At 51.7% G+C, this 26,490-nt stretch overlaps 1 protein-coding gene across 1 annotated transcript in view; it reads left to right on the top strand.

Moving 5' to 3' along the window:
* SNTG2 (syntrophin gamma 2) overlaps positions 1-26,490 on the top strand; it is an 81,042-nt gene that overhangs the window by 12,057 nt on the left and 42,495 nt on the right. The window contains exons 6-11 of the mRNA XM_055579794.1: positions 5,981-6,037; positions 6,122-6,179; positions 15,733-15,776; positions 15,889-15,930; positions 19,464-19,551; positions 21,505-21,596. Coding sequence (XP_055435769.1) covers positions 5,981-6,037; positions 6,122-6,179; positions 15,733-15,776; positions 15,889-15,930; positions 19,464-19,551; positions 21,505-21,596 — 381 coding nt within the window. The remainder of the gene's footprint in view (positions 1-5,980; positions 6,038-6,121; positions 6,180-15,732; positions 15,777-15,888; positions 15,931-19,463; positions 19,552-21,504; positions 21,597-26,490) is intronic.

Raw genomic sequence — 26,490 nt, 5'->3', positions numbered from 1 at the left:
AGAGCCTAAGGGCAGACACCCCACTCCTGTGGGGGTGGCTCACACTGGTGCTTTGAATTCCAAGTCAGCTTTCTTAACAGAAATAATGCTGCTGACTGATTCTTACATTTCGAGCTCTGTTGTCAGTGGGAGGTTCATGCTTGCTTCACAACCAACAGGCTCTGTGACCGAGCACTTGCTCACAAGCTGAGACTGGAGCGGATCTGGTTCTCTTGGAACCTGACCCAGTTTGCACTGAGCTTTACACCTTGGGTTGCACTTATACTCTTTATTGTCTGTTTGAGAAGACAGGATTAATGAGTAGACCTGTATTAGTGTTGGTGAAACTGCTGAAAAAATAAGCACTGTATCTGTTCTGGGTGGATGTTCTTATCAGGAAAGAGGGAGAGAAAGCTGAGTTTACCCTTTTATAAAACCCATAGATTCTCAAACCTGCTGATTCAACATCAGAGTCTAGAATTGGTGACATTATATTTAATTTGTATTCCTGTCTCTTCCAATCAACACATCACTCCGAATAGTTAAAATCTCTGGGTTTTCTGTCCTTTATCAAGCCCACAGAAATGGTATGGACCTAACAGAAGCAGAAGATATTAAGAAGAGGTGGCAAGAATACACAGAAGAACTGTACAAAAAAGATCTTCACGACCCAGATAATCATGATGGTGTGATCACTCACCTAGAGCCAGACATCCTGGAATGTGAAGTCAAGTGGACCTTAGAAAGCATCACTACGAACAAAGCTAGTGGAGGTGATAGAATTCCAGTTGAGCTATTTCAAATCCTGAAAGATGATGCTGTGAAAGTGCTGCACTCAATATGCCAACAAATTTGGAAAACTCAGCAGTGGCCACAGGACTGGAAAAGGTCAGTTTTCATTCCAATCCCAAAGAAAGGCAATGCCAAAGAATGTTCAAACTACCACAAAATTGCACTTATCTCACACGATAGTAAAGTAATACTGAAAATTCTCCAAGCCAGGCTTCAGCAAATACGTGAACCGTGAACTTCCAGTTGTTCAAGCTGGTTTTAGAAAAGGCAGAGGAACCAGAGATCAAATTGCCAACATCTGCTGGATCATCAAAAAAGCAAGAGAGTTCTAGAAAAATATCTATTTCTGCCTTATTGACTATGCCAAAGCGTTTGACTGTTTGGATCACAATAAACTGTGGAAAATTCTGAAAGAGATGGGAACACCAGACCACATGACCTATCTCTTGAGAAACCTATATGCAGGTCAGGAAGCAACAGTTAGAATTGGACATGGAACAACAGACTGGTTCCAAATAGGAAAAGGAGTTATGACAAGGCTGTATATTGTCACCCTGCTTATTTAACTTCTGTTCAGAGTACATCATGAGAAACGCTGGGCTGGAAGAAGCACAAGCTGGAATCAAGATTGCTGGGAGAAATATCAATAACCTCAGATATGCAGATGATACCACCCTTATGTCAGAAAGGGAAGAGGAACTCAAAAGCCTCTTGATGAAAGTGAAAGAGGAGAGTGAAAAAGTTGGCTTAAGCTCAACATTCAGAAAACGAAGATCATGGCATCTAGTGGTCCCATCACTTAATGGGAAATAGATGGGGAAACAGGGGAAACAGTGTCAGAGTTTATTTTGTTGGGCTCCAAAATCACTGCAGGTGGTGATTGCAGCCATGAAATTAAAAGACGAATACTCCTGGGAAGGAAAGTTATGACCAACCTAGATAGCATATTCAAAAGCAGAGACATTACTTTGCCAACAAAGATTTGTCTAGTCAAGGCTATGGTTTTTCCAGTGGTCATGTGTGGATGTGAGAGTTGGACTGTGAAGAAAGCAGAGTGCCAAAAAATTGATGCATTTGAACTGTGGTGTTGGAGAAGACTCTTGAGAGTCCCTTGGACTGCAAGGAGATCCAACCAGTCCATTCTAAAGGAGATCAGTGCTGGGTGTTCTTTGGGAGGACTGATGCTGAAGCTGAAACTGCAGTACTTTGGCCACCTCATGTGAAGAGTTGACTCATTGGAAAAGACTCTGATGCTGGGAGGGATTGGGGGCAGGAGGAAAAGGGGACTACAGAGGGTGAGATGGCTGGGTGGCATCACCGACTGGATTCACATGAGTTTGGGTGAACTCCGGGAGTTGGTGAGGGACAGGGAGACCTGGCGTGCTGCAGTTCATGGGGTCTCAAAGAGTCGGACACAACTGAGCAACTGAACTGACTGACTGGGTTTTCTAGTTATTGCCTAAAGAGAGAATGTGCTTTGCCATATGAAGAAGCTGGCTTGTTATGTTTCAGACTTTCTGTTTAGATTGCTTCATGTTTATGATCGTGTCTGTACATTTGACATATTTATTTTTCTAAATTGTAAGGTTACATTTGTGGCTTGAATGAATGCGTTGATGGAGTAAAAAGTAGTGACAGGAAGAAAGAATTTAAAAGATCTCTGTGCTGTATCTGGCACTTTAAGTCATAGCACATTTATGGCTGAAATGTATTTTAGAGAACTCCATATCTTCAGTTTGGGAAATTAAGAAAGGGCGGAAGTTGTTGGTGAGCTCACAGGGTTCGTTACGGGGTGGAGGCAACACGCAGCTGCCCCTCTGCTGCCCGAGTGTCTAGTGCTGCCTGTCACTTCTCAAGGTCCACCCAGAGCAGCGAGAGGAGAGAAGGGCAGGCGGCGCGAGACGCTGGCAGTGCAGGCGACAGTTCACCCTGTGAGCCAGCTGCACCAGTCCCTGCACTAGTGTTTGCTGCCCAGCTTGAGCAACGCGGGGAGAGCGGACCTCAGGAGGAGGCCCGGGGCTGAGCCAGGGACACGACTGACCGTAGCCCATCCACCCAGAGGGAGGCGGTCCCAAGTCACGTGTGAGGGAGACGGGGAGAGTGTGAGCTTGGAGACAGTGTCCCCGCAGAAAGAATTCTTGCCTGGCCAGCATTGGCTTCTGAAGGAAGAGGCACAAAGCCAAGCAAACACCCCTGAGGACACTAATCCCGACCGCCCCTCACTTGGGTCTCGTGCTGTGGTTTATGCTTCCTGTGTGGCCTGAAAATCCTCCTGCTGAAAATGCAGTTAGGTGGTGTCAGGTTCAGAGGGCCCTGGTGCACGCAGACGGAAGGTGCAGGCCTTCTGGAGGAACATGCACGCTCTCCACCGGGGCCTGAGAGGACTCCCAGTCCGGGTTCTCGCCAGGGAAGAAGGCCACCACGAGCGGAGGTGCAGAGGTGGGTCTGCAGAGACGTCGAGCTGTGAGAGCCAGGTGCATCACGTGAAGGGCGTGTGTTCATTGTGTCTGAAGACTAAACAGAAGGTTCTAACAGTCTGACAAAGGAAGGAGAGATTGTATACAGCGATCCAGCCTTTGTGAAACCAGCGAAAGAGAATAAACAAAATAAATGAAATTGGAATCTCATTGTACCAGTTAAATAACATCTGGAAACGAAAAGTCAGAGCTGCAAAGTAGATGTGAAGAAATCTCAGGAATGAAAACCACGAGCTGGAGAAGACAGGTGAGTGGTTAGGGGGCCCTGGCGCAGCAAGGGAGCTGGCGGTTGAAGTGATGGAGACACAGAGGGCAGATGGGACACAGGAGCTGGGACCCAATGCCGGCGAGCTCTGAGTTGGTGGAGGACATGGGTCTGGGACCCCCAAAGGCCCTGGGGGACACCTGCTCTCCCCGTCCGTCCCCCAAAGGCCCTGGGGGATACCTGCTTTCCCCGTCCATCCCCCGAAGGCCCTGGGGGCACCTGCTCTCCCTGTCCATCCCCCAAAGGCCCTGGGGGACACCTGCTCTCCCCGTCCATCCCCCGAAGGCCCTGGGGGACACCTGCTCTCCCCGTCCGTCCCCTGCTCCTCTGGCCTGTGATGAGGGACCTCAGTTGGGCCCTGGGGGTGGGTGTCTGCTCCTGTCTCTCTTCTGGAATCACTTGTGTCCTGTGTGCTTGGCCTTCTTCACAGGTTTTGTCCGGCTCGTATCACAGATCTACAGAGTGATCAGAGAAATTAGAATCGGGCCCAGAACCTTTCTGTCTGTGTTCTGGGCACTTCGTATGCTGGCCCCGAGCCAACCTCAAGGCTTGTGATTGACTGGCTTACTTTGAGTTGGGAGAAACTCTGCTTGTGGCAATCTCAAGCTAGCCCTGTACACGTGCTGTTGAGGAGTCAGTCCTGTTTGAAGTCTGCATGTCTTAGAAGGGCCACCGCCCTTTTCCTTGGGTGGGTCATTTCCAGAAGAATTGTTTCCACAGGCAAGGACTGATGATAGTTTGGGGGGCCTGTGTGTAAATGGGTCCAAAAGACACAGAAGGGGCCATGGAGAGCAGGGGTCGGTCCTCAGGGGGGACCTGGGTGCCGTCTGTGGGTGGAGGTGGGAGCTGAGGGTTTAACCGGGAGGCCAGTCTCATGCTCTCTGAGGAGGGCGGGCAGCGTTTTCGCAACAAGTGGAGGATGGAGTGTCAGCGAGTTCTTTGGAATTTCCCAGCTGCCGGGACGTCGGCGACTCTGACTCTTGTGGAATTCGCCCTGGTCCCGGCCCTCAGCACCGTACATTCGCTCAGTAAATGTGTGTGGACTCAATCCATAGTCTTCTCTTCAACAAGGACAGATTGGCTTTGAGAACATGAAAACCTTGAGATACTGAATGTGTGTGTGTGTGTGCTTAGTCATGTCCGACTCTTTTGCAACCCCATGGACTGTAGCCCGCCAGCCTCCTTTGTCCACAGAGTCTCCAGGCAAGAATCCTGGAGTGGGTTGCCATTTCCTCCTCCAGGGGATCTTCCCGACTCAGGGATTGAACCCACATCTCCTGCATTGCAGGCAGATTCTTTGCCACTGAACCATCTGGGAAGCCCACAAAGAGTGAATAGATGGGCCAAAATCATTATAAAAGTTTACACTGATTTAGTTTAAGGATAGAATAAATAATGGTTTATATGTGTTTGTGTGAGTGTGCATATAAGTGTGCAAATAAGACACAAAATTTTGTGTTTCAGAGAAACTTTAAGTAACTAAAATCATAATAGCAAAGTATTTTGCATAGTCTACTAAACATTTTATACTTTTTCCTTTAATTATGTAATTTTTCAACATTTGGAAAGTAGCAGAACCCTGAGTAGTTACCGTCCATACTGGCCATATGCCAGCCTGTTTGCTGTGAATCTCTCCAATTTTTACAGAAATTATCAAAGCAATGTGCATCCTTTTTATTATTCCCATTGTTACTTTTGGAGGTGAACACGCTTCCTACACCACTTCATCAATCCTTGGCCAACCCTGTTCACTGACAGATAGTCAGTTTAGACCAAGCACACACCTTACATGTTGGAACACTTGAGAGGTGGCGTGACCGACTCGTCAGCCACGGCAGGGTTAGTCTTGGCTTCTCGTCAGCGCTGGCAGCTTTAAATTGGGTCAGGACGTGAAATGGTCGACCGTTCACAAGTTAGCATCGATTACTTGACAACTGCTCAGTGAGCTGTGCAGAGCAGCACGGTGCACAGGCAGCCTCTTTGGGGGTCAGGGGAGATGACAGACTTTAGAAACGGGGAGCTGAGCATGTGCTCTGCAGCCTCCCATCTGCTGCCTGGGAACGGGGCCTCCATCCCTCAGAGCCAGCACGGGGTGAGAGGACCGATGTTGCAGGACCTTGGGGTGGGTCCTAAGCCAGCGTGGTGCGGCTGTCTCTCTCCAGGCCGTCCGTTTCCCTGTAGCAGTGCCGAGTGCAGGTGGACACGCTGCTGTTGCTGCAGTGATCAGGCAGCTCCCCTTGGGAAATGTAAACGGCTACTGAAGTCTCGAAAAATTTTTAAATTCAGGGATACTTGCTTTACAGAATTATGTTGGTTTCTGCCAAACATCAGCATGAATCATCCATAGGTATACATATGTGCCCATATGTCTGAAGTTTTAATAAAGAACTGAATGTATACATTTTGCATTCGCTTTCTGATTGTCCATTTTAACTTAAACTGGGCTTGTTTTCTACATTTTTTAAAGCACAGAACTGTTACGCTTCGCAGACAGCCTGTGGGTGGCCTGGGCCTGAGCATAAAGGTATGAAGGCGTTGCTTTCCCCCCAACACTTCCCTGTGAAGGTCCCCGCTCCGTCTTCACTGCACCCCTGTGCCTGTCTTCCAGGGCGGCGTGGAACACGGCGTCCCTGTGGTCATATCGAAGATATTCAGAGACCTCGCAGGTAAAAGCAGCCGCATGACCGTGTGTGCATGGCCGCAGTTTGGAGTATAGTGCTCTGTTTTCAGCGGGACGACAGCCGCGGTGTGTGCCGCCTGGCCATCGCCTGCCGTCTTATTTCACAGCTGTCTGCGCTCTCATTCCCGATCCCGCCAGCCCTTAAGAGAGATACTGACCCATAGTGTGGCATCACGTTGACCCCAGGAGACACGGACACAGCAGTGATTTCTCAGGAAAGACAGACCTCTGGGGGGTGCAGTGGACGGAGGGTCAGCGTGATGACATTCCGGTGTAAAATCACATCACAGCCATCGGGCCAGGCAGGGAGGCCGCTGGCCGTGGTGCTGAAACGGCGATGATGGCTTTGGGAAGAGCTGCCTCTCCCAGGAGGTCAGAGTGTGTAGGGCTGAGGGTGAGGGTGAGTGAGTACTGGGCAGGTGGCTTTCCATCAAAGTGCATATTTTTCTGATAAACTCTCTTCGTGGCACATTCGAATCCAGCTCTTCCGGGCTCCTCTGCTCCCTGGGCCACCCATCTGCCCTTTCTATCAGGTCCTTCCTGCAGGTCCAGGAGGTGATCCCGCCTGGCCCGGGCAGACAGACACCTGGCCCCAAACGTGAAGCCCACGTTGTCGAGGGCCATCCTGAGTGTTGAAGGGGATGAGGTCGAGGGCCAGGGTGTTGACAGGTCCTGGATGAGATTCCTGGACTCCTAGGCTGGGGGAACAAGTCATGCTTTCCCCCAGGACACTCAGACCTGGCCCACATCAGCAGGGGGCCTGCCGGCACAGCCTGGTGACCTCGGGCCTCATGCTGCCGGAGGGCTCACGGTCATGTTTTCCTGCAGGGACTGTTCACTGTGAGGTGAAGCCCCCATTGTGGCTTTGACTTCAGCCGTGCAGAAAAGAGGTTTTAACAACACGTGTGTTCCGCATAAAGACTCTTTTGTACCAAAAGGACACTCAGGATACAGCTTGACTACAGTTTCCCCTCTTTCCAGCAGTCATGAAGCCCGCCCTTGAAGAGCTTGCAGGGCTCAGTGGCCCCTGTGTTTAGATCGAGGGTCTGCAAGGAGAATGAATCAAGTTGTTGCTGAACTCGGAGTGTATAGTCATTTCTGGATGACCATAACCATCTGGCTGGCTGATTAATGATTGAGGGAAGGGTTGCTCAAATCTGCTTGTGAACATTCTTAGTTCTTTTTTGTAAGTAAATTTTTAAATTTGTGGGTATGAATATGTTTCAGAAAAGGATGAGAACAGGGGAATGAAAGGTTGTTGCTGAGCCGTGAAAGACACTGGGATTCTTGGTCCCTGGAGGAATTCAATCCAGGTCCAGTGACAAGGCTTGATCGCTCAGAGCTTTTGTGTAATAAAGTTTTATTAAAGTATAAAAGAGATAGAGAAAGCTTCTGACATAGACATCAGAAGGGGGCAGAAAGAGTGCCCCCCTGCTTGTCTTTAGCTGGGTGTTATATAGCTACTAGCAGGCTGCTAATTAGAAAAAGGAGATGTCTCAAAACTCAGAGCCCTCACGACTTGAAGAAACACAGAGTCTGGGGTAAATACACAGTTCTTTTTTTTTTTTAAACTTTACAATATTGTATTAGTTTTGGCAAATATCGAAATGAATCCACCACAGGTATACCTGTGTTCCCCATCCTGAACCCTCTTCCCTCCTCCCTCCCCATACCCTCCCTCTGGGTCGTCCCAGTGCACCAGCCCCAAGCATCCAGTATCGTGCATCGAACCTGGACTGGCGACTCATTTCATACATGATATTATACATGTTTCAATGCCATTCTCCCAAATCTCCCCACCCTCTCCCTCAGTTCTTTAACATAGCTTATGACACACATTTCTGTAAGGAAAATGCGTTGGTTAGCTCAAGGTTTGAGAAAGTTCAGTTCAGGTGGAGCCAGGTGTCGTCGTGGCAGCACAGAATTTAAGAGAAACCTCCCTTTAATTTTGTAAAGAAGGAAAAAATCTAACACTTGTGGTTGGCTTCCTCCTGCCGTTTAAGAGAGAGAAACGTGTCTGCCACACATGGCCTATTTGCTCCATTTGGAGACCCCTGGCCTTCCTGCCTGTTACCCTCTCAGGAACAAGATAAAAATCAGAAAAAGATTGCTCAGCTCAGGAAGAGCATCTCCCTTCCCTGCGGAGGTGTGAATGGGCCGAGGCGGCCTGCAGGGTGACAGGATCACCTCCTCCGTGTCTGCGGGCCCCCTGGGTCTGGCCCCCTAGGCAGGGCCCGCATGTGCAGACACGATTCTCCCGGAAAGGAGACTCTGCTCTCCAGCTCCAGGAAGCATCGCGAGCATCTCAAACCCAGTGAGTCTCCCAACCAGGTCTTCCTCGCCTCCTGCACCTCTGGGTCCCGCATCCCCCCCCCCCCCCGCCCAAGCCTCCTCTCCATCCCCACATCCTGCCCCGGCCAGGCTGGGGAGCAGCCCCACCCCACGCCAGGGTGCCCCTTCATCTGCTGTGACCGTCCCACCCACACCCTCCTCTCTTCACTGTGGGTGTTCTACACCCTGCACTCCCGAATTAAATGCTCAGTGAGCTGAGATCTTGGGCCCGGGATGGCCTCACCAAGTTCACATGTTCAGGGTTTGGCTCAGGACACGTGCGTCTTGCAGGTGGGGGGACCCTTGGCCGAGCTGCCCCGCATGTCGGTGTCAGGAGGGCCCTTAGTGTGCAGGAGCCCAGGCTCCGGGAAGCTGTCCACACACGTGAGGCGGGTGCACGAGACGCTGATAACCCAGTAACCTGCACCCCACCCAGTAGCCCACCGAGCTAGGGTTTCTCCTGGGGGCGAGACCCTCAGGGGCGGGGCTGGGACCCTCCCGCAGGGCTGCGCCTGGCGTGGGCCCTCCCTGAGGAGGCAGATTTGCAGTCGCCCCAGAGGGGACCTGGAGCTGGAGGGCTTCTTTCCTGCTTCACGTGGGGACCAGAGGGGTCAGCATCCTGACGTCCACCTGGCATTGCATCTAGGGATTGGGCGGCTGGAAACCGTTCGGTTCAGTTCAGTTCTGTCACTCAGTTTTGTCCGACTCTTTGTGACCCCATGAACCACAGCACGCCAGGCCTCCCTGTCCATCACCAACTCCTGGAGTTTATCCAAACTCATGTCCGTTGAGTTGGTGATGCCATCCAACCATCTCATCTTCTGTCGTCCCCGTCTTCTCTCGCCTTCAATCTTGCAGTTTTTTCAAATGAGTCAGTTCTTCACATCAGGTGGCCAAAGTATTGGAGTTTCAGAGGTCAGAGCACAATATAAAACCATTTATTCAGTTATTCATCTGCAGACCGACCCGCCTGCTCTCGATGGCCACCTTGTATGGATCAGACTCTTCTGGGCATTCCCGGCAGACACTGCCCCTGTACACTTGTGTCCAGTGGAAGGAAACTGGCCGTCAGTGAAAAGATCATAATACACGTTCAGACAGTGACCACTGCCCTGAAGAAAATTAAACGACGCTGGGGCGTGCCGAGCAGTGGACGGAGCATCTCTGTTGTTACAAGGTGGTCAGTGGAAATCTCTCCGTGGATGATGCTTAAGCAAATATTTGAATCAAGCAGAGTAAGGTGTGAGCAGGCCCTGCCGGGCAGCATCCCACACGCGTAAAAGGTGCAAGATGAAGGGTCGATGGGCCTGTTTGCTCAGAAACAGGGGGAGCCAGTTGCAGAGGGTAGCTGGGGAGGAGAGGAGGGATGGAAGGCTGGGGCAGGTCCTCAGTGTCTCGTCCTGGAGAGGGACTTGGGTGTTGTTTATGAGTAAGGGGTTGAGGGGGCCAAGAGGGGTTGTTGGGGGGTGGTCCAAAGCAGGGTCAGAAGTTTTACATTAAAAACTGCTCAGGTTGCTGTCCAGAGAATGTTCCAGTACCTGGGCAACGTTTGGGCACCAGCCTTGGAGCTGGGGGAAAGGCGCAGGGAGGTCACGTGCCCAGTTGTGGCTTCACTGTCCTTGCCACGGGGTCGGGGTGGGGCGGGGGCTCCCACGTTGGCGGACGTCGGCCCTGGGTATGTGGTTGTCACAGGCGCTTAGACACTGTGTCGCTGCCCTTTGCCTTCTGGCGGCACGGCCTCGAGATCTGTCACGCGGAGCTCGGGGCGCGGGGGCTCCCGGGCTGCGAGGCCCCCGAGGCCTCGTGCGCTCTTTTTCTCCAGCACACTCACCTGCCTTTGGTGTCTCGGGGCACAGGGGCTCCCGGGTTGTGAGGCCCCCGAGGCCTCGTGCGCTGTTTTTCTCCAGCACACTCACCTGCCTTTGGTGTCTCGCTTCCCTGAAGTGCTACCGCCAGACAAGCCCGGTAATGAGCTTCTTGCCGCACCTGTGAGATTTCTTTACTTAATGGATTTGGCTGATTCAGTGTGAAGCTTTTTCTTCCCCTTGGTCCTTGCCTCCCCTCTGGTTCTGTCTCCTCCATCTACACGGCAGCTCCTGCCTTGGCGTTCCTTCTGAGGCCGCGTGCCCTCTGTCCCCCGAGGAGTCCACGTACCAGGCTTCAGGAAGTGGGCGACCTCTTCAGGGAATGCCGCTGTTCACAGCCCATCCCAATCATGTCTATAGTCAAAGTTTCTTGTAAAGTGAAGAGAGTGTTTGTTTTTACAAGCATATCATTGGCCTTCCAGGCCTGCCCTGGTGGCTCAGCCGCTGAAGCGTCCGCCTGCCGTGCGGGAGACCCGGGTTCCATCCCTGGGTTGGGAAGATCCCCTGGAGAAGGAAATGGCAGCCCGCTCCAGTATTCTTGCCTGGACAATCCTATAGATGGAGGAGCCTGGTGGGCTACAGTCCATGGGGTCGCAGAGAGTCAGACACGACTGAGCGACTTCACTTTGTCAACCTTCCAGCCTTTGGTCTGCAGCTGCTCTGATGGTGGTTCAACCCCCTTTGTGGGCTCCTTGGGAGGGGAGCACATCGCCTTGGTGATGACCCCCCAGGCCCTGGGCGGGTCCCTGTTCAGGACCCAGGACAGAGCCAGCGCTCCCTGGACTGACTGCTTCACGGGTGGGACCCTGGAGAAGCCCCAAGAGCAGGCGCTGGACGGCAGCCTGCTGGTCGCCAGGCAGAGCTGCACGGAGCCTGGTAGGACGCTGGCAGGGAGTCAGGCGGGGCTGCAGAGCCTGTGGGAGAGCTGTTACGACACCAGGACTCCGCTTCTGCCCAGCCACCTACCACCCTCCCCACCCTGTCCCCGTGGGCTTCTCCCCATGGGAGTCAGCTGTCAAGGAGCCCAGAGCTCTGGTCCTCCAGGCCTGCCGCTGAGTCCCCCCCGCCCCATCCCACGGCAGCCATCTGCTGCAAAAATCACAGGCGGGGCAGGGGCTTCTGTGTTCCCCCACCACCAGGTCAGCCATCGCAGCGTTCCCACCTGCAGCCACAGTGGCTGGGTCTCTGCGTGGATCCAAGCAGGCGTCCCTACCAAGTCTGCTGGCTGAGGGGCTCCACTCACCCTGCGTGTCCTCTAAGGATGGAACCTCAGCACAGCTCTTCAGACTGTCATCTTTATTTTCAAAGTTGGTGGAGTTTTCCCCCGTTTTGAGCCAAGAGTGAGTGATAGGAGGCTGGACGGGGGCTTCCCCGCCCCTCTCCCCCCAGCACCCCGTCTCTCGGCACCTCTGGGTCAGGGTCTCCGTCTCCCCACTTACGCTCCTCTTGCAGCACCACTCGCTCAGGGTGCTGGTGAGCTCCGCACTGCAGGGCAGGCTTCCTGGATGAATTACCTTAACCCTGAATTACCGGAGGAAAAGCTCGTGTGGATCGCCTCAGATGCACGTGCTGGCACTCTTGTCTGCTTACAATGTGTAAACTTCAGGTGGTGAAAGGGCTAAAGAGTCGGCTTAGATCATTCTTCACCGACAGCAAGAGGTGACTGACACGTCAGACCCGGTGGTAAATTCCAGAGCAGGATGCTGTGGTTCATAAACAGCAGACCCCGCCAACGGTGGACCACACGGTGGACCACACGGTGGAAGGATGCTCTGGGCGCTCGGGTCTGTGAAGGGCAGTTTCTCCTTCTCTGACTCTGGGTCACAGGAACACGGCTGGAGTAACCAGCACCAGCAATTCTGGGCTTTATAGTGAGGACCAAAGAGCTTTTCCAACAAAGGAGCTAGTGGATCACACACGTTTGCAGTGAGTGTAGAGGTGTGCCTAACATTTTCTGATAGTTCACCCCTCTGATCTGAAGTGACGCTTGTGTGGCGGAAGGCTGGCTCCTCCTGGGGGAACACCGGGTGTCTGCTTGTCTGCGGAGCCAGGATTGTTTGGGTTATTTCAGGCCGGCCCGCGTCCGCACAAGGCGCACAGCACCTCCATGTAAACGTGGGGCGGAGTCAGTGCTCCCCAGACTCCTGCTTTTTAATCTGAGTATTCTGTACCATCTTTCAGTATAAAAATCCCACCCCCGTGCTGTGGTGGAAGGTGAACACGTGTCAGGAAGCAGGGCTCCTCGGGAGTTGAGGGTGGGGCAGGGGCTGTGACCACAGCGCCCGTGACCCCTGCTGGGCGATGGCCATGCCCACGCGTGACTGGTCCTGGCCTTAAAGGACTCGGCGCTTGTGAAGGACGATGAAGTGGGTGTGAGACACCAGAAACACTGGATTTCCCTCGTTATTAACCCAGATTCTTGGTGCAGTTAACACTAAGGCTTTTTAGGAAGTATTATCATTTTCTAATATTCCCCAGAAGTTTATGTGAATGAATATTTAACATGTCTGAATCTTACTAATTAATTTGCAGAGAAAACAAATTATTTCTGTTATAACACAATTGTATAGCAAAGAATGATTAAATTCGCATAACCTCACATAACACTAGCGATAGCAGTTAATTTGACTTGAAAAGGCAAGTGTAACAAACATAGACTGTCTCCTTGCAGCTGGTTTGCATGTTTGAATATTTATGTGGATCAAAATAGATTATGGTATATTTCCATTTTACATCCTGATGTAATGACAGGGTTACCACAGAAATAAGCTGGAACCACTTTCAACTGAAACCCACTAACCTGTCTTAATCGGACCAAAAAGTTTATTTTATTTAGGAACATTAATTAAAATTTTAAATTAAAATCAAACTTCCATGATACTGTTTTATCATCCATTTTACCACTTTCCCTGGTGGCTCAGTCAGTTAAGAATCCACCTGCAATGCAGAATATGTGGGTTTGATCCCTGGGTCGGGAAGATCCCCTGGAGGAGGGCATGGCAACCCACTGCAGTATTCTTGCCTGGAGAATCCCATGGAGAGAGGAGCCTGGCAGGCTACAGTCCACACGACTGAGTGACTTCACTTTCACTTTTCACTTTCATGCATTGGAGAAGGAAATGGCAACCCACTCCAGTGTTCTTGCCTGGAGAATCCCAGGGACGGGGGAGCCTGGTGGGCCACAGTCCGTGCGGTCACAGAGTCAGACACGACTGAGCAACTAAACCACCACTACCAATTTGTTTTTAGGACTAAAAGTGTCCATCAAAGGGACAACACTTCAAAGATTTGATTGGAAAGTTTTTAAATTGGCTTTTTTAAATGATGGAGACAGAGAGAGAAACAGAGGTCTCTATCAGTAGGTCTCACCTAATGGGCAGTGGAGGTTTTTCTGGGCAAAGTCTCTGTAAATAGTAACTTCATTCAGTTCAGTTCAGTTCAGTTGCTCAGTTGTGTCTGACTCTTTGTGACCCCATGAATCGCAGCACGCCAGGCCTCCCTGTCCATCACCAACCCCCAGAGTTCACTCAGACTCACGCCCATCAAGTCAGTGATGCCATCCAGCCATCTCATCCTCTGTCGTCCCCTTCTCCTCCTGCCCCCAATCCCTCCCAGCATCAGAGTCTTTTCCAATGAGTCAACTCTTCATTAGTTACCTAAAACACCATTGCGTTTAGTCGTATAAAGATTGTATTTTATTTTCAACAAAATTTAATATAGTTAATGACTAGAACTAGCATTAACAATTGACATTAAATATTTTTCTGGAATTTAAAGAATGCCACTGTTAAAATAATAGCTTATTACTTGGTTTTCAATATTTAACCAAAGACATAAAACAAATCTAGATGAAGGCAAAAGATACCTGTGAAAATGGGCTCTGTGTGGGTCTCGGCCGTCACCTTTGCTGTGGCTGCTCCAGGCTTCTTGGTTCTTACTGTGGTTGCAAGATGCCCTGGGCAGTAACCCTGAGGGAACTTTGAAAAAATAGAGGTTCTCTACTGATAGGACCTGGAAATTACACAGCAGACCTGGTCACACAGTGAGACCAAGGTCGCTGGCAGAGAGAGAGGGCCCTGGGGGCCTGTTTTCACTGAGGTGGGAGGGGGCTTGGGTTTCCAGGGATCCTTCTTTGTTGGTCAATTTAAACATAAGAGAGGGAGCTTAAAGCCCAGGAAGAGCAAAAACAAGTGTCCCAAATGATCAGTTACTGAAATCAACCCAGATGTCTAAAACATCTGAGCTGGCAAGGGGCAGGGGTAGGGGGTTCCCGGCTCTGGTGTGTGGATGACAGTGTGATGCTACAAGCTGGGCCCCTCAGAGGGGGTCCCTGGGAGAGCAGAGCCAAAGTCAGGCACTTGCATTAAAGAAAAGACAGCTGCCAGGGTTTACACTGAAAAATGCTTTACATTTGGTGCAAATTTGTTCAGTCTTGTTAAAAGGAGGTTTCTTTCTTCCCCTATGATAATAGAAAAATTAAGTGGAAATATGCTATAGAGATTATACTCAAACTGTACAATGCAAAGGTTTTCTTTCCTTTTGCCTTTAATATTCTGGGAACATTCCCTTTAATTAAAACAGTCTGTGTAAATGTGTTCCAAAGAAAGGGGGAAATCCTAAGGGACTTCTATAATTCCTATTTTATTGTCTGTGTCGACTTAATGGAAAATGGGGATCAGACTTTCCACATGTGCAATGAAATCCTTCATTTGTGCTTCTCGTTAAACAAGGCTCTGTGTTTGGAAAGTAACTCTCTTAATGTGCTTAAAATCAGCTGAATGTGTAGCTGCATTGGAGGGGCTGGTGATGTGACGTTGCATTTCCCCACACCCGTGTACACATGTGCACACACACATGCACACAGACACATGTGCTCACGTTCCCACATCACACATCCACACATGCATGCGTGTGCATGAACGTGCACATGTGCACACAGATACAGTTACCTGTGCACACACGCACACATTCACCCACACAAACTCCCGCATGTACACACATCCGTATGCATGCACGCATATTCACACATGTGCACACACCATACTCAATGTGCATACCTGTGCACACATGCACAGACTGCCTCTCACATGCACATCCACATGCGTGCACACACACACACGTGCACACACAGATACCCACACTCACACATGTACCCACAGGCACACATGCATACATTAACCTACACAGGCTCCCACGTCCACGTGCATGCACACACACGTGTGCACACACTCACACACCTGCACACACTGTACCAGTTGCTACATACTCTGCTTCAGCCACCACCAAGGAGCACGATGTCTCTGAGTCTCTGTTAACACTGTTGCCCCTTTTACGACCCTGCAGCCGACCAAACAGGGATGTTGTTCGTAGGGGACGCCCTGCTCCAGGTCAGTATCTTGAACTTCAGTCCTTAGCTCTGTTGCATGTTAGTTCCTGTTAGTTCGGAACTGAGACTCATCAATTATTATCCTCAAAATTCTTAATTTGTCATCTTTTCAGGTTAACGGCATCAATGTAGAAAGTGCAACCCACAAAGAAGTGGTAAGTGTGTGGGTTTTTTATGGATATTGTTCTTTTTATTAGATATTCTCTTATTCTAATTATTTTGTTTCTATACATGCATTTCATGCATGTGTTCATAGGGGCCTCTCAGATGCTGTAAAAGGTAGATTTGGTGGCTCCTATTTTGAAGATGGGGGCTGAAATTCAGGGAGTGAGGAGCCCTCCCGGGTGGCCCGTGTGGAGCCTGTGGGGGTCCCTCTGGCTTTGCGTGCTCATCACCTTGGAGGCCGTCTCAGGACGCTCACCTGTGGCGCACATCTGGGATGCTGGCCCATGGGCACGGGGGTCACAGGCTCTGCCCCAGCACCTTTCATCTCAGGACGCTCACCTGTGGTGCACTCCTGGGATGCTGGCCTGTGGGCACGGGGGTCACAGGCTCTGCCCCAGCACCTTTCCAGATGTGAACCTTGGCCAAGGTCGGGTCAGGCTCCACAACGCAGCATATTAGTGGTTCATTACTAAGAAAGATTCCTTTAACTCTCTCCAGGTATGGAGTAAGATATACGGGCTGGATGGGACACGTAGTTTAAGGTTTAGGTTCAAATGGATGAGGTATAATTTATTTCCTAAACCTAACATATATCAATTCTGCAAAATTGATATCAGTTCTGCAAAATATTTATCAATTTGTGCAAAAGCTTGCTTTCTTAAGGTGAGAATACACACAGTAATTCAAAAAGAGACAATGCACAGCCAGGTAACTCTATCCCAGCCCCCTGGAGGGGGAAAGCATTCATCCAAAAGAAAAGCTTCTGAGTAAAAGATGTGTAAACTTAATACACAGAGCTATCCCAATATTTGACTAATATAAATATACCTTTTGGGCCAAATTATCAAATTATAAGTCCACAGTCTTATGTGATACAAAAGCCATGCTTGAATCAGCGTGGCTAATGACATACACGATCTCAGCTTTTCAGGTTCATGAAGTTCATAAAAATATTAAATTTGTAGAAGACCTCATAAATCACACAGTTTCACACCCTCATTTTTCAGAGTAAATTCTAGATTCAATTAATACTAAAAGGGAGAAAGGCAGTTCTGCTCAACAAAAAAGCTGCACAGCATGAACTCCTGCCTGCGCATTGCCTCCTGCCTGGGCAAAGCCTCACGGCTTCAGCGTGACAGAAACTGTCGAAGCCCTGCTGTTTATGGCACCTGTGTCCCCATCCACATTGACACATGAAATCGGAGCGGACCTGGCAGGGAGGGAACTTTACTTAATTTTATTGAGCAAATTCTGAGACCTCACCATTCAGAGAGGAAGGGAAATCGACGTTTGGAAAATTGCTTGGTCTGACCTGCACGCAGAGGTTAGTGATGGCAGGGAGGCGGGGACGCTGGGGTGACGGGTGCCCCTGCGGGTACCCCGGCCCCGCTTGTCTGCCCTGGAGCCCCCAGCACAGACCCCAGCCTGATGTCCACGGAGGCCAGAGTAGGGTCCATGCTTGATCTTGAAGGATCTTAGAATGAGAGATGGTGAGAACTGCGTTTCTATGCAACATGGTCAGAATTTTTTTCAAAATAGCAAATGTTAAATTAACTTCTAGTCCAGTATGGCAGTCCAGGGTCTTAGGTGCTATGAGAGCCATTGATTAACAAAATGCCATAATCACCAAAAAGGCACTGACTCATTTCGTGAGGCCTCCTTTTCAAGTTGAAATGGGTTCTTTTTTATACGTGTTTTAGTCATGCACAGCTGCTTTGCTATCGCTAAGGTCTCAGGCCAGATCCTGAGTTCTGCTGGTGTTGAACTCAAGAACCCTTAGAAATAAAGCCTTCCCTTGTGTTTAGAAAATGGTAGAAACAGAATCTTCCAGATTCCAAGCTGCAGCCCAGCCCTCACGCCTGAACCCTCTGAGCCCCTGAGCCCCGCCCCCAGCATCTCGCAGGTGTGGATGCAGTGGTCACTCAGCAGATCAAAGCTGTGTTTGGCAGAAGGTGTCCTGCGGGAGCGGAGGCTGGTTGCTTGCTTCTCCAGGTGTGCGTGTGCGTGCGTGTGCATGCACACACAGACGTGCAGATCCGCGTGACAGAAGCAGTGGGTGAACCTGACCCTGGAGAGAGTCACAGATCTCAGGCCCTTGCTGTCCAGGTGACGCCCGGGTGTTCACCGTAAAACTCCAAGAGCTGAGGACCCGGCAGCTTCTGTGGGGGCCAAGCCCTCCCCATGTGTGGCCCCCACCCTTGGACACCCACACCCACAGGGCAGGGCATTGCCCGGGGGTTCCTTCACTTCACTGTGGGAGGAGAGAGTGCGGTGACCCTGCACTTTGATCAGAATCGCCTGGGGCCACTTGTCCCAGGAGACATGTGTCAGCTGGGAGGGGCTGAGGTGGTGCGGTCCTGTCTCTGGGGCCTCGGCCTGGGCGGAGGGTGGTCCCAGAGAGCCCCCAGCCGCCAGACCGTCCGAGCAGAGTGTCCGTCTCATGCTCACGGTGCTGTCCTGCTCTCCCTTCGCTCAGCTGACCTGGGCTCGTGTGTTCAGCGGGGTTCACAGGCCAAGGCACGGGGGCGGGGAACGTCAGGGTCTGGGGGGCATGGGAACGTCCCCGGGTGAGAGGAAAGGCGTTCCTGGGTTCTCCGGGCAGAAGCCGGTGGCTATGCACGTGAGGGCCAGGCAGGACGCCCTGCCCTGGCACCAAGGTCATATGGAGGCATCGGGGACGTGTCCGGGGCGGGAACACTTATAGCTGCTTATTTCTGGGCTGTGTCTGCTGTGTCTGGATCGAGTTGGCCTAACTGACAGGAAACACATCGGGCTTTCAAAGCTGTCCCCAGAGCTAACGTGGGGAGCTGTCTGTAACTGCACATGAAGGCCTGAACCCGGGGGTGGGTGACCTTGTAACCGAGAGGGGCGACGTGATGCACTCGGCTTCTCCAAACCAAAGGGTCGTTCCAACTCCGAAGCTCGTGTTTGTAGTTTGCAGCATCACAGTGGATGCGCGGGCCTGTGTGCCAGTGTCTGAGATTTGGCGATTGGTACTCCGCGTGGGTTTCTCCCGTGAGTTTGGTTCCAGGCAGGGGGGTGTCTAGTGTGCGGGGAGCCTGGCCTTGGGCCCGGGCCGACTTTTGCACCTGTATGTGGATAAGGCACGGAGCTGTGTGCCTGGGGACACACCGCATCCGTTCGTGCCCCCAGGGGAGGCTTGCAGAGCTTCCAGAGTCTCAGAGGTAATTGTGAACTCTGGCTCCTCGAGAGACAGGCGAAGCGTGTAGCGGAAGTGGAAGTGTTTGTTAGTCACTCAGTCGTGTCCGACTCTCTGCAACCCCATGGACTGTAGCCCGCCAGGCTCCTCCGTCCATGGGACTCTCCAGGCAAGAATACTGGAGTGGCTTGCCATTTCCTCCTCCAGGGGATCTTCCCAACCACGGGATAGAATTCAGGTCTCCTGCATTGCAGGCAGATTCTTTCCCATCCGAGCCACCTGGCAAGCCCTGGTGGGGATGCACGCTTTCTTTCCGTGGTCCCTCTGTAGTGGTAAAGCGGCTGTCCTTTGTCACACTGACAGGTGCATCTTCTGAAAAATGCTGGCGATGAGGTGACCGTCACCGTCGAGTATCTCAGGGAAGCACCGTCGTTTCTGAAGCTCCCGTTAGGTAAGTGGCGGGGCTCACGGGTGCCGACAGCTTCCTCCTCACCTGTTGTTTTTCCTGAGATGTCCTGCTGTGTAACATGCCTGCAGCCTCTTCAGAAGCAGGGATCCCCACGATCAGGATGCTGTGTGCATCCTGTTATCTCAGAGGAATAGACAGACAGGCTGCCCACACTTGTCTTCTGGCCACACAACCTCGGTGGGACAGTAAGGGGGGCGTGAAAGAACACGGCCTCACTCTTGGAGCTGCTCCTCGACGGCCTGGACGCGTTGGTGTGAAGACCCGTGAGTTCATCAGGTTCCCCCGAGCCTGCTGGAGCTCTGCCCGTGCAGTCTAGTGTCAGAAGGGAAACCGGGGTGATGGGCACCTGCTTCACCCGAACTGTGCCAGGTGCCCTGAGGGCGAGCCTGTAAACGGGCTCCTGACTTTTCAGGAAGAAAACTGAGATCGCAGAAGTAACTTGCACGACATCCACTGACTTTCCTCATCTGTGAACTGGTGGTAATGATCAGCAACCACCACACCAGGGGCTTGTGTCTCGGAGGAGTGACTGCAGCATCGTGGCCGGGCTGTCAGCTCCGTCCTCCGCGACACGGATGCTGGCGACATGGGAGGGACCCGTGTGCATCCTGCTCCCTGCAGGCACATGCCCCATCTGGGGTGGGGATGAGGGCGGTGTAGGGCCCCTGCTCAAGTCCCCTCAGCTCCGGCCAGTGCCTGTCGCTCGGGGACTTTACCCCGTAAAGTCAGGTTTTGTCACCTTCCAGGAAAGTGGGAAATCTGGATTTTAAAGCAGTGTCTGGGTTTTGATTAAACAAACCCATGTGCTGGTCAGACTTGGCTTCCCAGCTGGTCTGGAGTTTTTGCCTAATATCACTTATCCCCCAGTAGTTGGCTTTTGATGACTAATGTTGGCCTTGAAACTCTTCAAGCTAAAGGAAAACAAAGAACCTGTGATCCAGGCAGGCAGCAGCTCTGACCCTCCACGACCCGCGGGGCCCTTCCCGTCACGTCTGAGAACAGGACAGGCGGGGCCCCTGGCTCTCTCCCGAGATCGCCCACTGGGTGGGGGGTGGGGCAGGGGCGAGCCTGAGCGTGGTGGCTCCTGGGTCCTGGGGCCACTGGCACCCAGTCTGGCATCTGGTGAGGGGTCCGGACACGTGGTCGGGGCTGACGTGGCCGGAGACTCGTGGCCACGCCTGTGTCCACGTGCAGTGAGCACTGGTCTCACTGTGCCCCCTGCTGCCCCCGACCGCCCAGAGCCACAGGGGCAGGCGGTGAGGGACGCGTGGGGACAGGCCCGCGGGCTGGGGGCATGGGGACTCCTTTCCGTCCCTGAACTTGCTGAGAGCGGACAGAGGGCTCTAGATGGACTCTGACTTGGCCACCCCCCATCCACCGGGGTCCACGCCCCAGGCCCAGCCATGGCTCCCTGCTGAGTCCAGAGCTCTTTTTACAAATAACGCTTTCCTTGAACTCACCTTCTTTGTCTTCCTAGTTTTCACTAAAGCAGCTTGCAGTGAAAGATAATCAGAACGTGTCAAACAAAGAAATAATATCCAAGTTATCATCAGAAAGTCAACAATAACTTAGGAAATTAGCATCGTTATCCTAGCAACGGGGAGTGCAGTTTCGTGAAGCCGTGGGGGCTGGGGATGGGCCAGGGGAGGCTGCTGTCTCCCTGGCCCTGGGGAAAGGCTGACCTGCCTGCCCCCTGCCGAGCTTCCCGTGGGCCCCAGATGGGCGGCTGGCCGTGCAGCGGGGCGAAGGCCGTGCTGGCTTGCAGCCCAGGGGCCAGTCTGTTCTCTTCCAGACCCGGGGACGGCTCACACCGCTTTGGGTTCTAAGTCCATCCTGTTCCCGTCCGCTTCTCCCAGGCTTGTCGGGGACCCGCCGGGTGGACCTGCAGGTAAGCCCCTGGAGCCCCGTCTGCAGCACAGTCTGTATTGTTCACAGGGTCCCCGGGACCATCCAGCCAGCCGGGCAGCGGGGCCTCCTCGCCCCTCTTCGACAGCGGTCTGCATCTGAACGGAGCCTCCAGCAACACAGTAAGCACGCGCCTCCTATCTCCTTTAACCAGACAGTGTGTGGTTCCCAAGCCATTCCTGGTGTCGCCTTGTGTGTGTGACAGCTTTCCTGTGTTCTCACGTGGAACCGAATTGTTAACCGCTCTCCACCCAGGTGCTGCCTCTCCCCTCCCCTCCGCGAGCAGGAGTCTGCTCAGGGCTTCACCCCAGGCTCCGTGTTCTCTTCCAGGCCCAGGGATGGCTCACACCGCTTAGGGTTCTAAGTCCATCCTTGTTCATATCCAGACCCCGGCTGAATGTTTATGACAAGTGGAGTCTCGGGCACACCAGTGACCTGAGCAGAGTCTTGGTCACACCATCTACCTTATCAGGTCCAGATCCCGGCCGAATATTTATAACAAGCGGAGTCTCGGGCACACCAGTGCCGCCCACCCAGACCTGAACCTGAACCTTGTCGGGCCCGTCCACACCCTCACCCGCTCCGTCCTGGCGCCCCGCCCGCACCCTCACCCGCTCCGTCCTGGCGCCCCATCCACACCCTCACCCGCTCCGTCCTGGCGCCCCGCCCGCACCCTCGTGCTCCGTCCTGGCCCCCTGTTGGTTGGTCACTGTTCATGTTTCCTTCACAGAGGAAACAGAGGGGTTACTCCTACATGACTTGATCGTCCAAAACTGTTTTCCTTTTTCCGGAGAAATGACTGGTGCTTCCACCAGATGTGCTTGGAGCTTGGGTGCTGACCTGGGCCTCTGAGGGGCTCTGGGTGCCGGTGCACCTGTGGCAGATGAATAAAGAGCTAAAATTAAAGAACAAAGAATTTATGATGATAAATAGCTGATTTTCTAAGTTAAAAATTTCAGAAGATTAACGCAAAAGACTAGGGTCATTGCAAAGAACTGAATGAGTCAGAAGTGTACAGGAACAGTATATTGAAGCCCAAAATTGAAACCAAATTTTGCAGAAATTATAAGGAAACACATAAGAAGCTTATAAATAGTGGTTGCAAGTGAAGAACAGATGTAAAAAGAAAAAGTAATTAAAATGAATACATTTTAAAATGTTAAACAAACATATAAGTTAAACAATGACTTGAATCTTCTAGATGGAAGGGAGGCTGGTCTCCCAGGCAGAGATAATGAACGAGTGAACAACAGAATGATATTTAACGGTTTAATTAAAACATAAGGCACATGCTAAGAAGTATTCAACTTTGAAATAACAGCTTAATAAATGTTACAGCACCATGGTCAGAATATAGCACGTCACCAAAATCTCACACAGCTGCTGCTGCTAAGTCGCTTCAGCCCTGTCTGACTCTGTGTGACCCCATAGACAGCAGCCCACCAGGCTCCCCCGTCCCTGGGATTCTCCAGGAAAGAACACTGGAGTGGATTGCCATTTCCTTCTCCAATGCATGAAAGTGAAAAGTGAAAGGGAAGTCACTCAGTCGTGTCTGACTCTTCTCGACCCCATGGATTGCAGCCCACCAGGCTCCTCCATCCATGGGATTTTCCAGGCAAGAGCACTGGAGTGGGGAATCTCACACTACATCCACCTCAAAAAATTACCGTTGTTTAGACCTCTATTGCTATAGATTCATTTTATCTGTATTTGAGTTTCATGTAGAGTCGTACTCGCCTCTCTGACTTTATGACTGAAAGTCGATCTTAAAATCCACCAGCAAAAACAGGTCACTTATGAATAATGACACTTTCATTAACAACGTATTTCTCAACAGTGACAATGGAAGCTGCAAAGCAGCCCAATACATAATATTTTCAAAATCGTGGAGACAAGACCCATCACTATTGGTCTATCTTTGCATTCCTTGCAAAAACGTATTTCCAGAACAAGTAAAAATAAAGACTTGTTCTTAGGAAGAGGATCTGAAAGAGTCACTAACAGGCTTTCACTAGGACAGTCTCTAAAGGCCACATTTCAGGAGGGAAAACACGAGGGATCCCAGAAGCGTGTGGAGGTTAAAGGAGGGAAGTCTGTGGAAAGTAACGCAGTCACTTGAGTTAGGCTGGCAGGTGCCAGCCCAGCACGGACTTTTGCAGAATGTCTATTTTCTCTCGTGCAGCTCAGGAGCCACTTTCCGTTTGCATGATTTCTGTGTTGCGTTTCCCACCAGCCGCTTCTGCTCCCGACAGTCTTGGCCCAGGAAGTGAGGCACCTCCGCTCACGTTAGTGCCTCAGCTTGACGGGTCCTCAGGTCACCTCAGGGCATTGCATCATCTCTGAAGCCCCCAGTCCTGTATAAAAGATACCATGTGTTTCTAAAAATAGTATTTGCACACTCCTCTCTTATTTTCATCATGTGCTTCGGTAGTTTATTGACCTTTGTCTTGAGTAGATTCTGGTAGCTATAAAGACTTCACTTCTCTTCCAGACAACCTCCCGATGAAGAGTCTAAGAATCAGGCCCTGTTTTTACTCCACCATTCATGTTTCATGAGATATTTTTAATCTTATCATCATAATAATGACTTCTTCTCATTATTATGATAATGCTATATGATAATCCTAATAATGATTTCAATTAGAAGAATATAACAGTAATCTGCTATCAGATATGTTGATCTGCTTTTAAATTATTTTATTACTGTAACACTTAAAAATGTATACAATTTAATTTAGATATGCAGCTGTCTTCATGAAATGAATTAATTTCGTTAAAATAACAAAGTAGACATTTCCACTCAAAATATATCAAATTCAAACAGGAAAATTATTTACATATTTTTGTGGCACGCAGAGACCGTACAGTACAGTGATGCTGTCTCATCCCTGAGATGTGTGTCTTAATTCAGCTGCAGAAAAATATTTGACAGTGACCCTTCTCCCTCAATAATATTTGATGTCTAATTGAGCCTTTAAGAGATGCTCTTTGGAGGGAAAGCAAAGTATTTTAGTGAGAAACACACTTGATTAAGGTAAGGCACCATATGAACATCTGTGCGAACCTGCCTGTCTCCACAAGTCACCTTACTGAGGTGCACTTGTCCCTGGTCCCCGTGACCTGTGACCTGCCCTTGGCCAGCTCACAGAGACACACAGAGCCTGCTGCTGCGCGAGGTTCCTGGGCTGCCGTGTCCATACGCAATGTTCTGCCGGGGGTCACGCAGGGCGGTCCAGCTGTCCAGGAAGGGCCGGGCCCCTGAGAGTCAGGTGCAGACATGTTTAATTAATGCCAGTCCATCTGGACAGGAGGCATTTTCAAAGAAAATTAGCCCTGGAAATTCAGTGAAAGCTGAAGCTCTGTTACAGAAGTAGTTTAGTTCTGGGTCTATTTAAAGCAGCATTGGGAAGAAATGGATGCCTCTCAAGCCCCCAGGGCCCGAGGCACTTGCTTCCTGTCTGCGAGGGACATTACTACCGTCAGGAGCAAACACACAGCAGCTCACGACAGATGCCCACCAAGCCTGCGGAGGCCACAGCCGCTGTGCTGGGGCCACGGCCCGGCTGCACCAGCCTCGAGGCCTTCACGACTGATGCCCACCAAGCCTGTGGAGGCCACAGAGGCTGTACTGGGGCCACGGCCTGGCTGCACCAGCCTCGAGGCCTTCTGGAGACAGCAGGAGATCATGGCTCTTTCTCCCTAAGGAGCTCCCAGGTCTCCTTGCAGAGCCCCCAGAATGCTTCCTTCCTGCAAGCCCCAACTTGCTGGCCCTAGAGGCACCCCCACTCTGCCACCCAAGGCTGGGGCCCTGGGCACCATCATGCTTAGACTTCGGGTGTAAGTCCACCAGTCTGTTCTGGACGCCTGGGCACTCAGCCGGGGACTGTGTAGTGCCCGGGGCCCAGTTGGCAATAGGGCTGCGTCCCTCCTATCTCCAGGATCCGCCCTCTCCCACTACCCCCTGTGGCCTCAGGTGGCTCCTCCAACTCCCAACCTGAGCAGGGTACCCCATCACCCATAAAGCTGTGCTCTGGTGCCTGACGTCCGTTTCTTCTCCCATCTCCCCCCACATCAGTGGGCACCAGCTTCACATCCAGTTCAGATGCTGCAGGCAGCCCAGGCTCCCAGCCCCATCCCTGGGGGACAATCTGCTGTGATGGCCACTCCCCAGAGATTTTCCATAAGATGCCCCGTGTCTTAATGTTGGAAGACTTCTCCCAACAGCAGGTGACTGTCCTGGGAGATGGACTCATAGCCCCTGGGACTGTTACGATATGAAACATGCCTTCCACTGGGTGCTCGTCTGGCACGGGCTCTGGGTTCTGGGCGGTCCCGGTGGCTCCTCAGGAAAGGCTGGCATGTGTCTTGGGGCTGACCTGCTCAGAGCAGCGGTCCAGGGTGGTCTCTGAGTGCATGGAGGGCCATCTCCTTCCTTACTGACTCCAGAGCCATTTAGAAAGGGAGTAACAGAGAGGGGTGCTAGGGAAGCTCTTCCCGAGGCAGGGACTCCTTTCCTGCCCACCTCACGTGCAACCCCGTAGCCCCCGAGACTTGAGGAGGCAGGTGGGGCACCTGGCACCGGGGCCTCTGGTCTGGAAGCTGGACCCATCCCTCTGAGGTCACCAGGGTCATGTCTCCACTCCACACCCACCTCCGAGATGGATGTTTCTCTGCTTGAGTGATGGAAAGCCAGAAGCCTGCAGGAGGCTGTCAGTGAGTCGCGGATGTCTCTGCATGTGGCATTTGTCTTGAAAAAGCATCTTCCTAACAGACTCACCTCCAGCACCAGGAGTCGGTTGCGAATGCACTGCAGATCTGAGAGTCATCGGGAAAAACTTGAATGTACGAGGTGAGTGCATTCAGAATTCCAGAGGAAGCGACTGTTTATGCTGATCACTGACCGCACGCTACACAGGAAAGGAAGTCTTGTCTTCTTCTCAGCCTTCTAGATACTTACAAAACCTGAGAGGTTCACGAGCTTGGACGCCCTGCAGTCCTGGCGTCTGTGACGTCACA

This window comes from Bubalus kerabau, chromosome 4 (assembly GCF_029407905.1).
Source record: "Bubalus kerabau isolate K-KA32 ecotype Philippines breed swamp buffalo chromosome 4, PCC_UOA_SB_1v2, whole genome shotgun sequence".
Taxonomy (NCBI): domain Eukaryota; kingdom Metazoa; phylum Chordata; class Mammalia; order Artiodactyla; family Bovidae; genus Bubalus; species Bubalus kerabau.
The sequence above is the reverse complement of the archived record's forward strand: the minus strand, read 5'-3'. Positions and strand labels throughout refer to the sequence as shown.